General features: G+C 40.2%; 2 protein-coding genes across 4 annotated transcripts in view; both read right to left on the bottom strand.

Annotated features, from left to right (window-relative positions):
- Nucleotides 1-5800, bottom strand: part of LOC122877644 (ephrin type-B receptor 1-like) — an 83199-nt gene extending 77399 nt beyond the window's left edge. For both annotated transcript variants that reach the window (XM_044199473.1, XM_044199474.1), the window contains exon 1: nt 4683-5800. In XM_044199473.1, coding sequence (XP_044055408.1) covers nt 4683-4776 — 94 coding nt within the window. In that variant the 5' untranslated portion in view covers nt 4777-5800. The remainder of the gene's footprint in view (nt 1-4682) is intronic.
- A 2771-nt stretch (nt 5801-8571) lies between these two features.
- LOC122877645 (glypican-1-like) overlaps nt 8572-12492 on the bottom strand; it is a 41719-nt gene continuing 37798 nt past the window's right edge. For both annotated transcript variants that reach the window (XM_044199475.1, XM_044199476.1), the window contains one exon: nt 8572-12402. In XM_044199475.1, coding sequence (XP_044055410.1) covers nt 12221-12402 — 182 coding nt within the window. In that variant the 3' untranslated portion in view covers nt 8572-12220. The remainder of the gene's footprint in view (nt 12403-12492) is intronic.

Below are 12492 nucleotides of genomic sequence, written 5' to 3'. Positions count from 1 at the left end.
TTGTTCATCATTTGTTGCACACATACACACACACACACACACACACACATATACTCATACTGAACAAAGTCACAAATTGCAGCTTGTCATGTTAATACCAGCATCTAAAACAGGATCTACGATGTTTAACCTTTACCATTCCCACAAGATGGGGCACACATGCATGTGTTCAGGCTCCAGGGAAAATGACAGAAATAGTTTAGAAAGTATAGGAGCAGAAATAATATGTGCAGTGTAATCATATATATATACAGCACATTTTACATGTAGCCTTGCCTCTGTAGAAGGGAAATTCAGGATTTCTAAATTAGGCTCCAACTACAGTAGCAGCTCTTGCATGGCAAAGTCGAAAGAAATTAACTCCTCGACCCCTCGACACTCAACACTGACACAAATCAGCAATTTCAGTGACAGAGCCTGCTGCTGACTGGGCATTTGGTTCAGATACAGATGACTTTGTCACCCCTCCCAAGGCTTGTTTGTGGGATATGTAGCACTTATACCCACCAAGATCCGCTGGGTCAGGGTTTGCATTAACTTTCAAAATTACAGGGTCAAATGCCGGATTACTGTACTGCATTTTGGGCTCTCTGAAAAGGTGTAAATCCTGAGGGAACGTAAAGGTCATTGTATTAGTGCAGCAATTTCAGGCTACATAGATGACAGCAAACAGCCACTATAGCCACTATAGTATAGCTATAGCTATACTTTTGTTCACAATAAGAAACTTTTCTTGTATTTTGGCCTACATTTCAGCATCTCCACTCTTTCCCAAATACTGCCTGCAAAGACTGTCTGACTGATGATGGGTGCTTTTGTAAACAGCAGATATGATCAAGACAAAAACATTTAAAATCAAGCAAAGTACTCACTTCATACACAGCAATCAGCATGGTTGGGGCAAAAAGAAATTTCAAGAGAAACAGAAAAACACGGAGAAAACTTAAATAAAAAAATCGAATAATAAACTATATTGAAGTACAACTGAAATGATCGATCAACAGAAAATTAATCTGCAACTACATGATAACTGATTGTATAACAATTGATTTTCATTTTTCCAGCAAAAAAATGCTAAACTTTCTCTGGGTCCAGCTTTTCAGATATGAGGATTTGCTGCTTTACTTTGCTGTCATATATGATGGTAAACTGAATATCTTATGGTTTTAAAAGGATGGTCGGATAAAACAAGGAATACGAAGACTCTTCCTTTCTGGAAAGTTATAATGGGCATTTTTCACTATCTTCTGACATGTCAAGTCAATTTTATTTATATAGCCCAATTTCACAAATTTGCCTCAAGGGGCTTTACAATCTGTACAGCATACAACACCCTCTGTCCTTAGACCCTCGATTCGGATAAAGAAACCTCAGGAAGAGCAACAGAGGAGGGATCCCTCTCCCAGGATGGACAGACATGCGATAGATGTTGTGTGTACAGAAAAGACAACATAATAAAAACTACAGTATGGACAATCATGATGACAAAACTATGAATATGTTTTCAATTAATTGATTAACAATTTGTCTATAAAATGTCATCATTTTATAAACAAATTGTTAACCAATTAATTGAAAACAATAATGATAATGAAAATATTCATTAGTTGCAGTGCAATACTTTGCTATAATAAACATTAAATTAAGTTGTGTGTTTTGGACAAGCCTGTTTTAATGAATTTTTGATTAGATTTAAAACAGCCTGTCATGACTTATTCATCAGTATGTATTAATTTACTCTATTCCAGATATACTTTTTTGTTTCTTTCTATGCAATGAAAGCTACAGGGAAGCATATATACTCCATTATATACTGTATGTCAACAGATTAGAGCTGAAACAATTAGATTAATTGATTAGTAGGTGGAGAGAGAATTAATCAGCGACAATTTTGATAATCTGAATTTTCTAAGCAAAAATGACAAAGATTTGGTGGTTCTAGCTTCTCAAATGTAAAGGTGTAGCTTTTCTAAGCTGTAGGTCAGACAAAATAGCTATTTGAATACATCCAATTGCATTCTGGGAAATTGTAATGGGCTTTTTCCTGATATTTTATAGACCAAAATCCATTAATTGATCAATCAAAAAATTATTATTAGACTTATTGATAATAAAAAAAACTGTTAGCTGCATCCCTACAACAGATTAAACTCCAATCAAAAATGACTTTATATACAACATACCTTTGGTATTTACTGCTATTTCTTGTTACTTAAAGGCCAACATATATGCTGATACTGTTATACCTGTGAGAAGCTAATAGCCAATAATATCAGCCCAGTGCACGTATCTGTTGGGCTCTGGGAAATAAAGTCTGAAAGTTTATAGAAGAGAAGTGTAAACGTGTACACAGAGCAGAGATAATAGCAGTGACTTTGTCAGTAGTGGGTCTGTTTTACACCAGCAGACTCAGATCAGTTTATACATCAGTTCATTAGGCACCTACTTACCATGAAAAGGCCACCGTGACCACAAAACAACCCACCACCCACACTGTACCTGTCCTCTCTATCTATATCTATACCCCCCCCACATACACACACACACACAAAGTTATGTTTAATAAAAATAGACCTGCCCTTCAACACATTTACATGTCTCATATTGGGGGAGACTCACTACGGAGCCCATCATTACGCGCACCATTAAAACACAGCAGTAGACTAATCTAGCATTTCCGCAAGGGACAGCAGCAGCAACAGCAGGAGGAGCAGGAGGAGAAGCAGTAGAGGAATTGGGATGGAGCTTGATAGGGGATGCTGCAGGAGGACAGGAAGCAAAAGGAATGTGAAGAGGAGCAAGCTGGAGAGTTGGAGGACTTATTTGCAGACTGATAAAAAAAATGTAGGAGAATAAGGAGATGCTTGGGGATGAGTAGCAGGAAGAACAGAAAGGAGGTAGCATGGGTACCAGTTAGGTATGTTGGAGGGACTGTAGGAGTAAGGGATGCAGCAGGAGCAGTAGTTGAAGTGTAAGAAAGATCAGCAGGTGGGGCAAGAAGTGATGCTTGGGGAGGAGCAAAGGGAGAAACAGTAGGTGATGCTCAGAGAGGAGAAGAAAAAAGAGCAGGAGGTCATGCTTGAGGATGCGCAGCAAGAGAAGAATTTGATGCTGCTTGGTGAGGTGCAGTACCAGGAGGTGATGTTTGGGGATAATGACCAAGAACAACAATAAGTGATGCTTTGGAAGGAACACTAGAAGGAGCGGCAGAGGAGGAGCAGCACGACCGTCAGTAGGAGATGCTTGGTGAGGAGCAATGGGATAAGCAGTAAGTAATGCTTGGGGAGGTGTAGAAGAAGGACCAGGATGTCATGGTTGATGAGAAGGAAGAGGAGTAGGCAAATCTTAAGAAAGAGGAGCAACAGGAGAAGCAGGAGGTGAATCTTAGGAAGAGTAAGGACACAGTAATGCTTGGGGAGAAGGAGTGATAGGTAATGCTTGTAGCAACAGCAGCTACAGCAGTCAGAAAGGGAGCAGTTGGTAAGGGTTTGGGAGAAGTAGCAGGAGGTCATACTGCAGCAAGAGAAGCAGCAAAGGGAGAAGCAGTAAGTAATGCCTGGAGAGGGGTAGGAGAAGCATAAGAAAGCAGCAGGAGTAAAATTTGATGCTTGGAGAAGAGCAGTGGCAGTGGGAGATGCTTGTGGAGGAGCAGAAGCTTTAGTATATGATGCTCAGCAGGAGGTCATACTTGGAGAGGTGCAACAAAAGAGGCAGAAGGTGATGTTTGGAAAAGAGCAGGGGGAGATGATGCTTCGGGGGGAAACAGCAGGAGGATCATGAGGTGATGTTGGGGAAGAGTGGGAGGAGGAGAAGTAGGGGAGGTGGCAGCAACTACATGGAGTAACTGAGCACCTGTGAGGTATAATTATGCTTCACTTTGCTGCTCCAGGTGAGCAGCAGTGTGTGTGTTAATGGAGCTACAACAGTGCACTCAGGAGGGAGAAACACAGTAATGTGTAGGGTACATACATTCATATCTGGAACATTACGCACCTTTAAGTGCCATAAGATTACGGGCGAACACTTGATATAATTTAAGCCTCTAATAATATACAATGCTCTATGCTAAAAAAAGTCATGTTATTTCATTCTTGGTAGTATTTTGCATGTATCTTATGTCCCTCGAGATTATTAAAAGACAATTTTGATATGGAGAAAATTTTAGATAATTGTATGTAGAATAAACCACATTTTTAAGAATAGCATGGAAGAGCAGTAGCACACAAAGCCTACAGGTTATTTTTTTCTGTAAGTTCTTATATTTCATATGTGGACTGTGACACATGGGCAATGAGACAGTATCTTTAACCTCCAATGAGGAACAGTTGCATTCCTGTACTATACAAAATTCCACTGCTGAAAGGCAATAACCCTCATATTAAACACCAAACACGCCCAGCTCACCTGACGAACAAGAAAGCTTCTTTTGATAAATCCTATAGCAATATCACTTATATATGACAATGTAGGCTAAGTGTCTGTTGGAAAGCTATATAGAGAAGTTAAACTGTAAAGTCTATAAGAATATTACAAGATCATAACTATAATAATTCTAAATAAACAACAAAACAGGTTAGTTTACAGGGCAGCTTTGCTTTAACCACAGTTTGTGCATAAATTAATTCAAGCCTTCACCCTGCATCATCTGAACAGTGTAAAATGTCCCCTCTTCGCACACCTACCTTCCACTGTGCACACCGAAGTAATCACACAGAGAAGCACCGCAACCCAAGTGGCCGGGATGGCCAAAAGGACTCCCCGCCTGTCCTCTCCCATTATCCGGCTGACAGAAAAAAATCCCACAGAAACACGCTGTATTCCTCTGGTGAACAGTCACATCTCAGCCCTCAGTGTGTGCGTGTGTGTGTGTGTGTGTGTGTGTGTGTGTGCTGCACCGGCAGAGTCAGCGGAGACTGAAGCGGATAAACTGCTGGTGGATCTCCACACTCTCTCTCTCCTCCCAACCTTCTTCTTTCTCACACCTTTCTGTCCAATCAGGAGAGAGTATGGCGAATCGTAAACCAATCACCCGTTCTTTTCCACCTGACCCAAACTGAATGCCCAATGGTCAGGTCTAACCCGTACCGGCATGGTGGCTGTGTGACGGGACAGCGACGCCCAGCGGTCAAACTGCAGTACAGCAATTAAACTGTTATTTAAAGAAAGGCTGACACTGATCCCCCCCAGGGACACGTGCAGGTGTGTATGGCTCGTGCCTCATTATGATGGGATGGGAAAGGAGTTGTTGATCACATAGAGACTAAATATACAAAACAACATTACAGTACCAGCAAATATTTTATTTTGTAAAACTATTGGTATCTATGGTGATCTATAAGTCACATTATTAATCAATGGACTGTGTACTCTAGGAGGAAACCAGCAACAACCTCAGACATCAAAGTGATGAAGGCAAGATAGCCAGAAATGCATTGTGTGCTAGAAAAGAATTGTGTGACACTTGACCAATGGAAAATCACGACTTTACACCTCTTTATCTCTGCAAATGAATCAACAAGTGTTATCATAAGCCTGTTGCTCCAGATGATCACTATTATTGTACATAAAATGACTCTCTTGATTTTGCTATGTGCATACTCCCACAGGTGTTTTTCAGTTTTTTCGCTGTTTAGACCTCTGATCAGGTTGAAGGTGGGTGATGATAAAGTGACGTTAATAAAATGATAAAGGTGTACACATTCATGGTGTGAGCAGAACCATCTGCAGCTCAATGTGACAAAGTCTAAGGAGCTGATTGTGGATCTATGGAGGGCCAAGGCACCAGCGACCCCGGTTTCCATCCAGGGGGTCAGTGTGGACATTGTGGAGGACTACAAGTACCTGGGAGTACACTTGGATAACAAACTGGACTGGACCAAGAACACTCAAGCTGTTTACAGGAAGGGCCAGAGCCGCCTCTATTTTCTGAGGAGGCTGTCCTTCAACATCTGCCGGACAATGCTGAGGATGTTTTATGAGTCTGTGGTGGCCAGTGCTATCCTGTATGCTGTTGCATGCTGGAGCAGCAGGTTGAGGGTAGCGGACGCCAACAGACTGAACAAACTGATCCGTAAGGCCAGTGACATTGTGGGGGTGGAGCTGGACTCTCTGGCGGTGGTGTCAGAGAAGAGGATGCTGACCAAACTACACGCCAATCTTGGACAGCGTCTCCCACCTGCTCCATGACGTGCCGGTCAAGCAAAGGAGTACCTTCAGCGAAAGACTCGTCCCCCCAAAATGCACCACAGAGCACCACAGGAAGTCATTCCTGCCTGTGGCCATCAAACTCTTTAACTCCTCCCTCTAAGGGTTAGTCTGGATGACCCTAGGTCACTAAACTGGACATTGATCATTACATCTCTGCCATAATTGAATAATTGCGGAATATTCTGTGTACTACTCCCATGCAATATTAGTTTTCCCATGTTAGTTTTTCTTATTTATTGTTATTGATATTATATACCTCTATTACTCTCGACAGTACATGCACCTCTGCTTATTACTTATTTTATTACATTGTATTATTATACTGTATTATCATCATCAACCGGTAAACCCACTTGGTACTTCACACTTAGTTTATCTTATACTTATACCCACCAGATATTTAATTTATTTTCTGACCTGTTTTTAGAGTGTTTTATAGTGCATCATATTGTTTGCTAGTACTTTCTCCTGTGTGCACTGACGTAAAGGCGAGCTACTGTAACAAAGAGTTTCCCTACGGGGATCAATAAAGTATTTCTGATTCTGATTCTGATTCTGATTCTGACATTGTCCCACCCTAACAGGTCAAACAAAGCTAACAAGAGAGTGGGCCAATCAAATCTGTACGTGCCCACAAGGTCAAAAGAGGTCTAATCAAGCTAAATAAGTGAGAACACCTGTGCAGATGTATCATGGGTATGCAGGGCCTTTAAATGCTTGTTGAAGCAGAGTAGAACATGTCCTATATACTGCATATCATTGCAAGTATATTAAACTAAGACAAACCAGTAGCCATTCCCAAAGCCAGACACTGCAACATTGAACATCTCTAGATTACGTTCTCTGGATTTTTAGATTTTATTCTCTAGACTATGACTTTTAGCTACAAAAGTTCGACAATTAGGTCTCTTGTTTCAAGCTCTGGGTTATTGTTCATGTTCTCCCATCACCCACACAGATATTTTCATTTATTTTGACTACAAAGACTCCTCTCAGGACTGTGTGTGCAGGCTGTGTTTGATTGACTTTAATTGGTTTTGTAGTACCTGTTTGTGTGAGACAACCTTTATCATTCTTAGAGGCTTTTTTCACAGCAGACCTTTTGATATGTCATAGCAAGAAAACCATAGGTGTAACTAATAATAATAATAATGCCTCTGCCGTGATGCACAGTGGCTCACTGACATGGCTGATAGATATGCCTAAATGGAACAGAGCCATCTTTCATGGTTTAAATCACACCTGGGCATTTCCTATGGCTATGACAGAGTAAAATCAAAATGTCTGCTGTGAAAAGGCCCATTATGAACTTTGATGACCTCAGCACAGCTCCACCAAACTTCAACCCGAGAGGTCTAATCAGCCAGTATAAGTAAAAACACCTGTGTGGGTGTGCGGGGTATTTAATTAAGTAACCTATATGACCAACTTTAACCCTTTAACAACCATTCCCCTTTTGGAGTCTGTCCACTTAAATTAAAACAAATGAAACATTTTTGATCATGAAACCTTCGTGATAATTTTAGACATTAAGAATTTACTACACTATTGGACTGCCCTGGATCGGGAACTCTTTTTGAAAGTGACCACAATGACCAAAAAGTCTATCAATACACATAATACATGTTCATATTTAGGTAACTTTTCATACTCCTAGCAGATCACATTTCCGGCATGCCGCAGGCAGAGAAGTGGGTGGTGGTAAAAGGTTAATTACTTAAATGAAGCAGCATTTCCTCTCAGATGAATGTAGCAATTAGGGATGCACCGATCCGATACACTGGATTGGTATGAGCGCCGATACTGACTCAGCTTTTAGTTCCACAGCAATCCCTGGCTTCATGTTTGCTTACATAAAAAAAGATTTCATTGTGAGGTATACAGATTTTAAATTTGGGGAAAAGAGAGCATCTGTATCTGAGTACAGGTATTGAAATATCTCCTGATTTATTATCAGGAGAGAAAAAGTTGGATCGGTGCATCTCTAGTGGCAATATTATGGAGCAATAAGTGAACAGGAAGTACTAAAAAGTTTTTGGGGCCCTCTGCAACAGCTGTGGCAGCAATGACAACTGCAATATGAAAACTGATAACTTCACTCAGTGTTACTAGAAAATATAACTCTGGTACATTTCAGCCCCCGATGGCCTTGGATCAATATACTTTTGAAGTATCTGTACTGTCTCTCGTCTCCTTCATCTCCTGCAGCTTCCTGTCTCTTACACTGTCTATATAAAGGAAAGCTGCTCAACAACACAACAGTACAGAACATTGTGACATTTCATTTTTCAGCCCAGACAGTCCATTTGCAGTCTTTCAACATGACATTTCACTTGTCAACAGCTTTTAAGACACTACACCACATACCACTACAACAATCACCTTTATTCAGTGGCTACTGCATCCTGTACACATTGACCAGTATCTTAAAGAGTTGTGTACATGTCTTTGTGTAAGTGAGAGGCAGATACAGAGAGGGAGATGCTTCTTATCTTAAAGCCAGCAGTTGGAGGCATTTCAAATTGTTTAGAAAACGCATCAACACTGAGTCTGTTTCTTTTCAAACCACAGGTGGAGGCCCAAAAATCGATTATAGACCTGCTGGCTGCCACATGAGCAGAACAATTACATTTTAACTGTATCCAGAGTTAAGTTACATCTCTTAAATTTGTGCAGTGAGAGTTGTGGAACCTTTTGTTCAGAGGTTACTCTCACCTGGGGGACTCAAAATGGTGAGTAAACCTTGATAATGGACAGACAGTTCAGGCGTCGATAAATCTTCTTCATGTCTAGACACAGCCAAGTAAAACCAACAGTGTGGTACACTGTAGCTGCTACACGTGTCCTACCACATCTCAGTAAAATTCAGTTCAGATTCTTCCTTTACTTCCACATCATTCACAATTACAGGACAAGACACATTTCAGGAACGACACGTGATGTAGAAAAGGGGTAAATTCAGACAGACGGGATCAGACGAGATCACAGATAATGATGAGTAAATGAATGAGTTAACCATTCATTAACTCTAAACCCCCTGACTGGTGCAGGATTGTCATTCCTACACACACATGGCCCTGTTTTTCTGCAACAGGGTCACATGAGGCTTGTCAATGCCTTTTACCAAGATATACATGTTTATTTATAGCTGTAGTGCAGCTGGCAAGTTGAGCTTTTCTAGAAAAAGAGCAAAATCATCCTAGATTTGATGTTCTTATTTGGAGTGGGATGATGTCTGTGAGTGGTTGTGGTCTTGCTTGGCCCTGCAGTGGAAACTTAAAGGGGTACTCTACTGATTTAGTATTGCAATTCCATAAAGTTGGGGGACTCGCAAGAGACTTTTAAACAGGAGTCAACAGCCATGCTAGAGGCTCTGTGAGGCTGTAGTTTGGCACCGCGGTGCTTTGAGTTAAATGTTATTGTCAGCATACTGACATGGTTGCAATGATGATGCGAACTCATCCCCGCCTTGTTGCAGGGTGGATATCAGTGGACTGGGAGGCTGCTGCGGTCTTACTGGACTCGCTAATTGGACTTTATGCTTACATTTCCTTACCTTCTGGCACAGTGCAATGCATCTTTTTAATTACATCATTTGCACACCTTACTGCAAATTTGCACACCTGTATTCCCATGCTTAAAAGGGCATATTTTTTTACTTTTATGTTAGTACTTCAGTTTGACATTTGTTTTTGCCCTGTTCTTTGTGTGGTTCGTTCATGTACTGCTGCTGTAGCATGCAAAATTCCCCCTGGGGATAAATAAGGTATCTATCTATCTATTTAGCAGGTATAATGTTTACCATGTTCACCATTTTAGTTTAATCTGTTAGCATGCTAACAAAAAAACAGTCGTACAGCTGAGGCTGGTTAGAATAACATTAGTTTTGCATTTATTTGGCATAAACCAAAGTATAGGACAAATTAAAATTTTTACCTAACGATGGAGCTAGATGAAAAATTAACACATCACCAACGTGATTTGCATCCATGAATATCTGTACCAAATTTCATGGCAATCCAGCTAATAGTTGTTGAGATATTTCAGTTTGGATCAAAGTGGTGGACCAACAGACAAACTGACAGCCTGACAGTGTGGCTAAAAATGGTCAATTGGGAAGCCACAGAGGTAGAGATATCCTGATTTTTAGTCCTTAGTATTAATCAAGCTCCATGAACTCTGGATCCTACATTTGCCATAATGCAACTTAATTACATCATTTAGTTTGACCCTCCCTGCCTGGTAAAGAACCTCGATGCCCCTGGTTTGTAACGCAGGCTTACTGTTATAAATATTTAGCCTCCAAATCCAAGCTGATGAATATTCACTATTTCTCAAACTTTAGAAAGCTCCCTACAAAGCCACAGAAGACATTATACATTTTTTTTCACATTATACAATTTTTTTTAGTAGTACTCCTCATGATGAGTAAACTGACCTTTAAGTGTAAAATCGGTGGAGTGTCCCTTTAAATAAAGATGTAGCTTCTTCTTAATGGATACTAATCAATAATAATCAAATCAAAATGTACATGGCAAAATCCACTGCTACAATCAAACAGAGTTTAATGAATGAAATGTGTGATTAAATACACTGATGAATAAAAATCAGCTTAATACACAACCCCAGTGTGTGTCAATGCGTGTATGTGCGAGTATTTGTGTGAATCAGGAGTCCCATATGTACCAGTAAGAAAGGCATGCAGAGTAAATGATGTATCACCAGGCAAATGTATACATGTTGTCAATATTCTGCAAATATCCTGTACTGTATGTACAAAAAAGACAACTTTTCAGGAACTGAACTGAAAACCTTTGTTTCCTTTAAATGTTATGCAGTTACAAAACCTGGTGAAAGGGTTGTTACAAACGTTCAACGTACTTGGGGTAATGTCTGCTGTCAAAAAATGTAAAAAACGTGTACAGTGTAATAAGTGCTTTGGTTTGACCTACTGTGTTGCTTCTAAGACTTCATTTCAATCCGTTTGTTTGTGTTGCGTAATTTTACTACGTAAAGCACTTTGGGCTACATGTTTTTATGAAAGGTGCTATATAAATAAAGCTGAGTTGAGCTGAGTTGAGTTGAGTTGAGTTACTTAACGAAGGTGTGCGTTCAACAAGGAGTCCTCCCTAACATTACCTTGTCATAAAATGATGAGACAGCTTATTTCTTTACAAAGGTGATGTTGTTAAAAAAGCGGCCGATTCCTTTTTCTTTTGAAATGGTTGGGTATACAGTAAAAGTGAGGTAAAATCTTGCAATCACAACATCTCATACATTTCAGGAGTGTGATAATTTATCTGCAATATTTCAAACAAATCCTACTGAATGTATCTGTTTATGCCAACACACACCAACACATCTGGACGACTAAATCACAGATTATGGGGGGTTCATTCCAATATAGTATTATACTGTACATTCATGGCTCTATATGGTGCCAGTCTTTTTGCTAATGTACACAAACATTTACAACTCACACAATGTTTGTTAAGGTAGTCGACCTCGACTCAAGTTAGAAAATTAAATAAAACAAAAAAGCCTTGTTGAACGCACCACATATCGGGGCACTAAACCTTTTTTTTTACTGAGCTCTGCTGCCTGCTGACTGGAAACTGGAGCTAAATGGACCTGATAGAGTGTCAATAAATCATTATCAATATCCCCATCATTATCTTCATCATCATTCTCATCTTTGTCTTCTTAGTCTTCCACATCTCCATCTTCTTTCAACCATCCTCATCACAAGAATCCATTGAAACCAGCTCAACAAACTGAATCACACCCAAACATAAGACATTAAATCTGAGCAAAACAAAATTAAGAATATTGTCACTGTCAATTTTTGCTCTTCTTGATCAAAGAAAATGTTCTCCATTCATTCCCCAAAATGTCTGTTTCATTTTTTGGCAAAGTTACGTTCCAGTCTTCCCCCCCACCAAACCTCTTTTTGTCCATCCCATGGTTCAGCCCTACTCTAGACTTCAGTCTGATTGGAGGCAGCGGCGGTCCATCATCGCTGAAGCAGCAGGATGGCCAATGGGAGCAGAAGTAGAAGGCTACAGAGGCGGGTTTGATACGTAGCTGCTCCTCTGACTCGGTTGTTGTCTGGTGTGTAGGCGTATAATCCTGGTCTGTTCCGGGGACACTGACCACCTACGCACATCCCGCTTCCTGAGCCGCTGATGTCATCACCTAGGGAGGTCATTAGGGAGAGACAGAAAACTAATTTTTAATGGGAAATTATTTATTACTTTATTTTTAAAAAGTTATTATTTTTAAAGA

Source organism: Siniperca chuatsi, linkage group LG6 (genome assembly GCF_020085105.1).
Source record: "Siniperca chuatsi isolate FFG_IHB_CAS linkage group LG6, ASM2008510v1, whole genome shotgun sequence".
NCBI classification, from domain to species: domain Eukaryota; kingdom Metazoa; phylum Chordata; class Actinopteri; order Centrarchiformes; family Sinipercidae; genus Siniperca; species Siniperca chuatsi.
The sequence above is the reverse complement of the archived record's forward strand: the minus strand, read 5'-3'. Positions and strand labels throughout refer to the sequence as shown.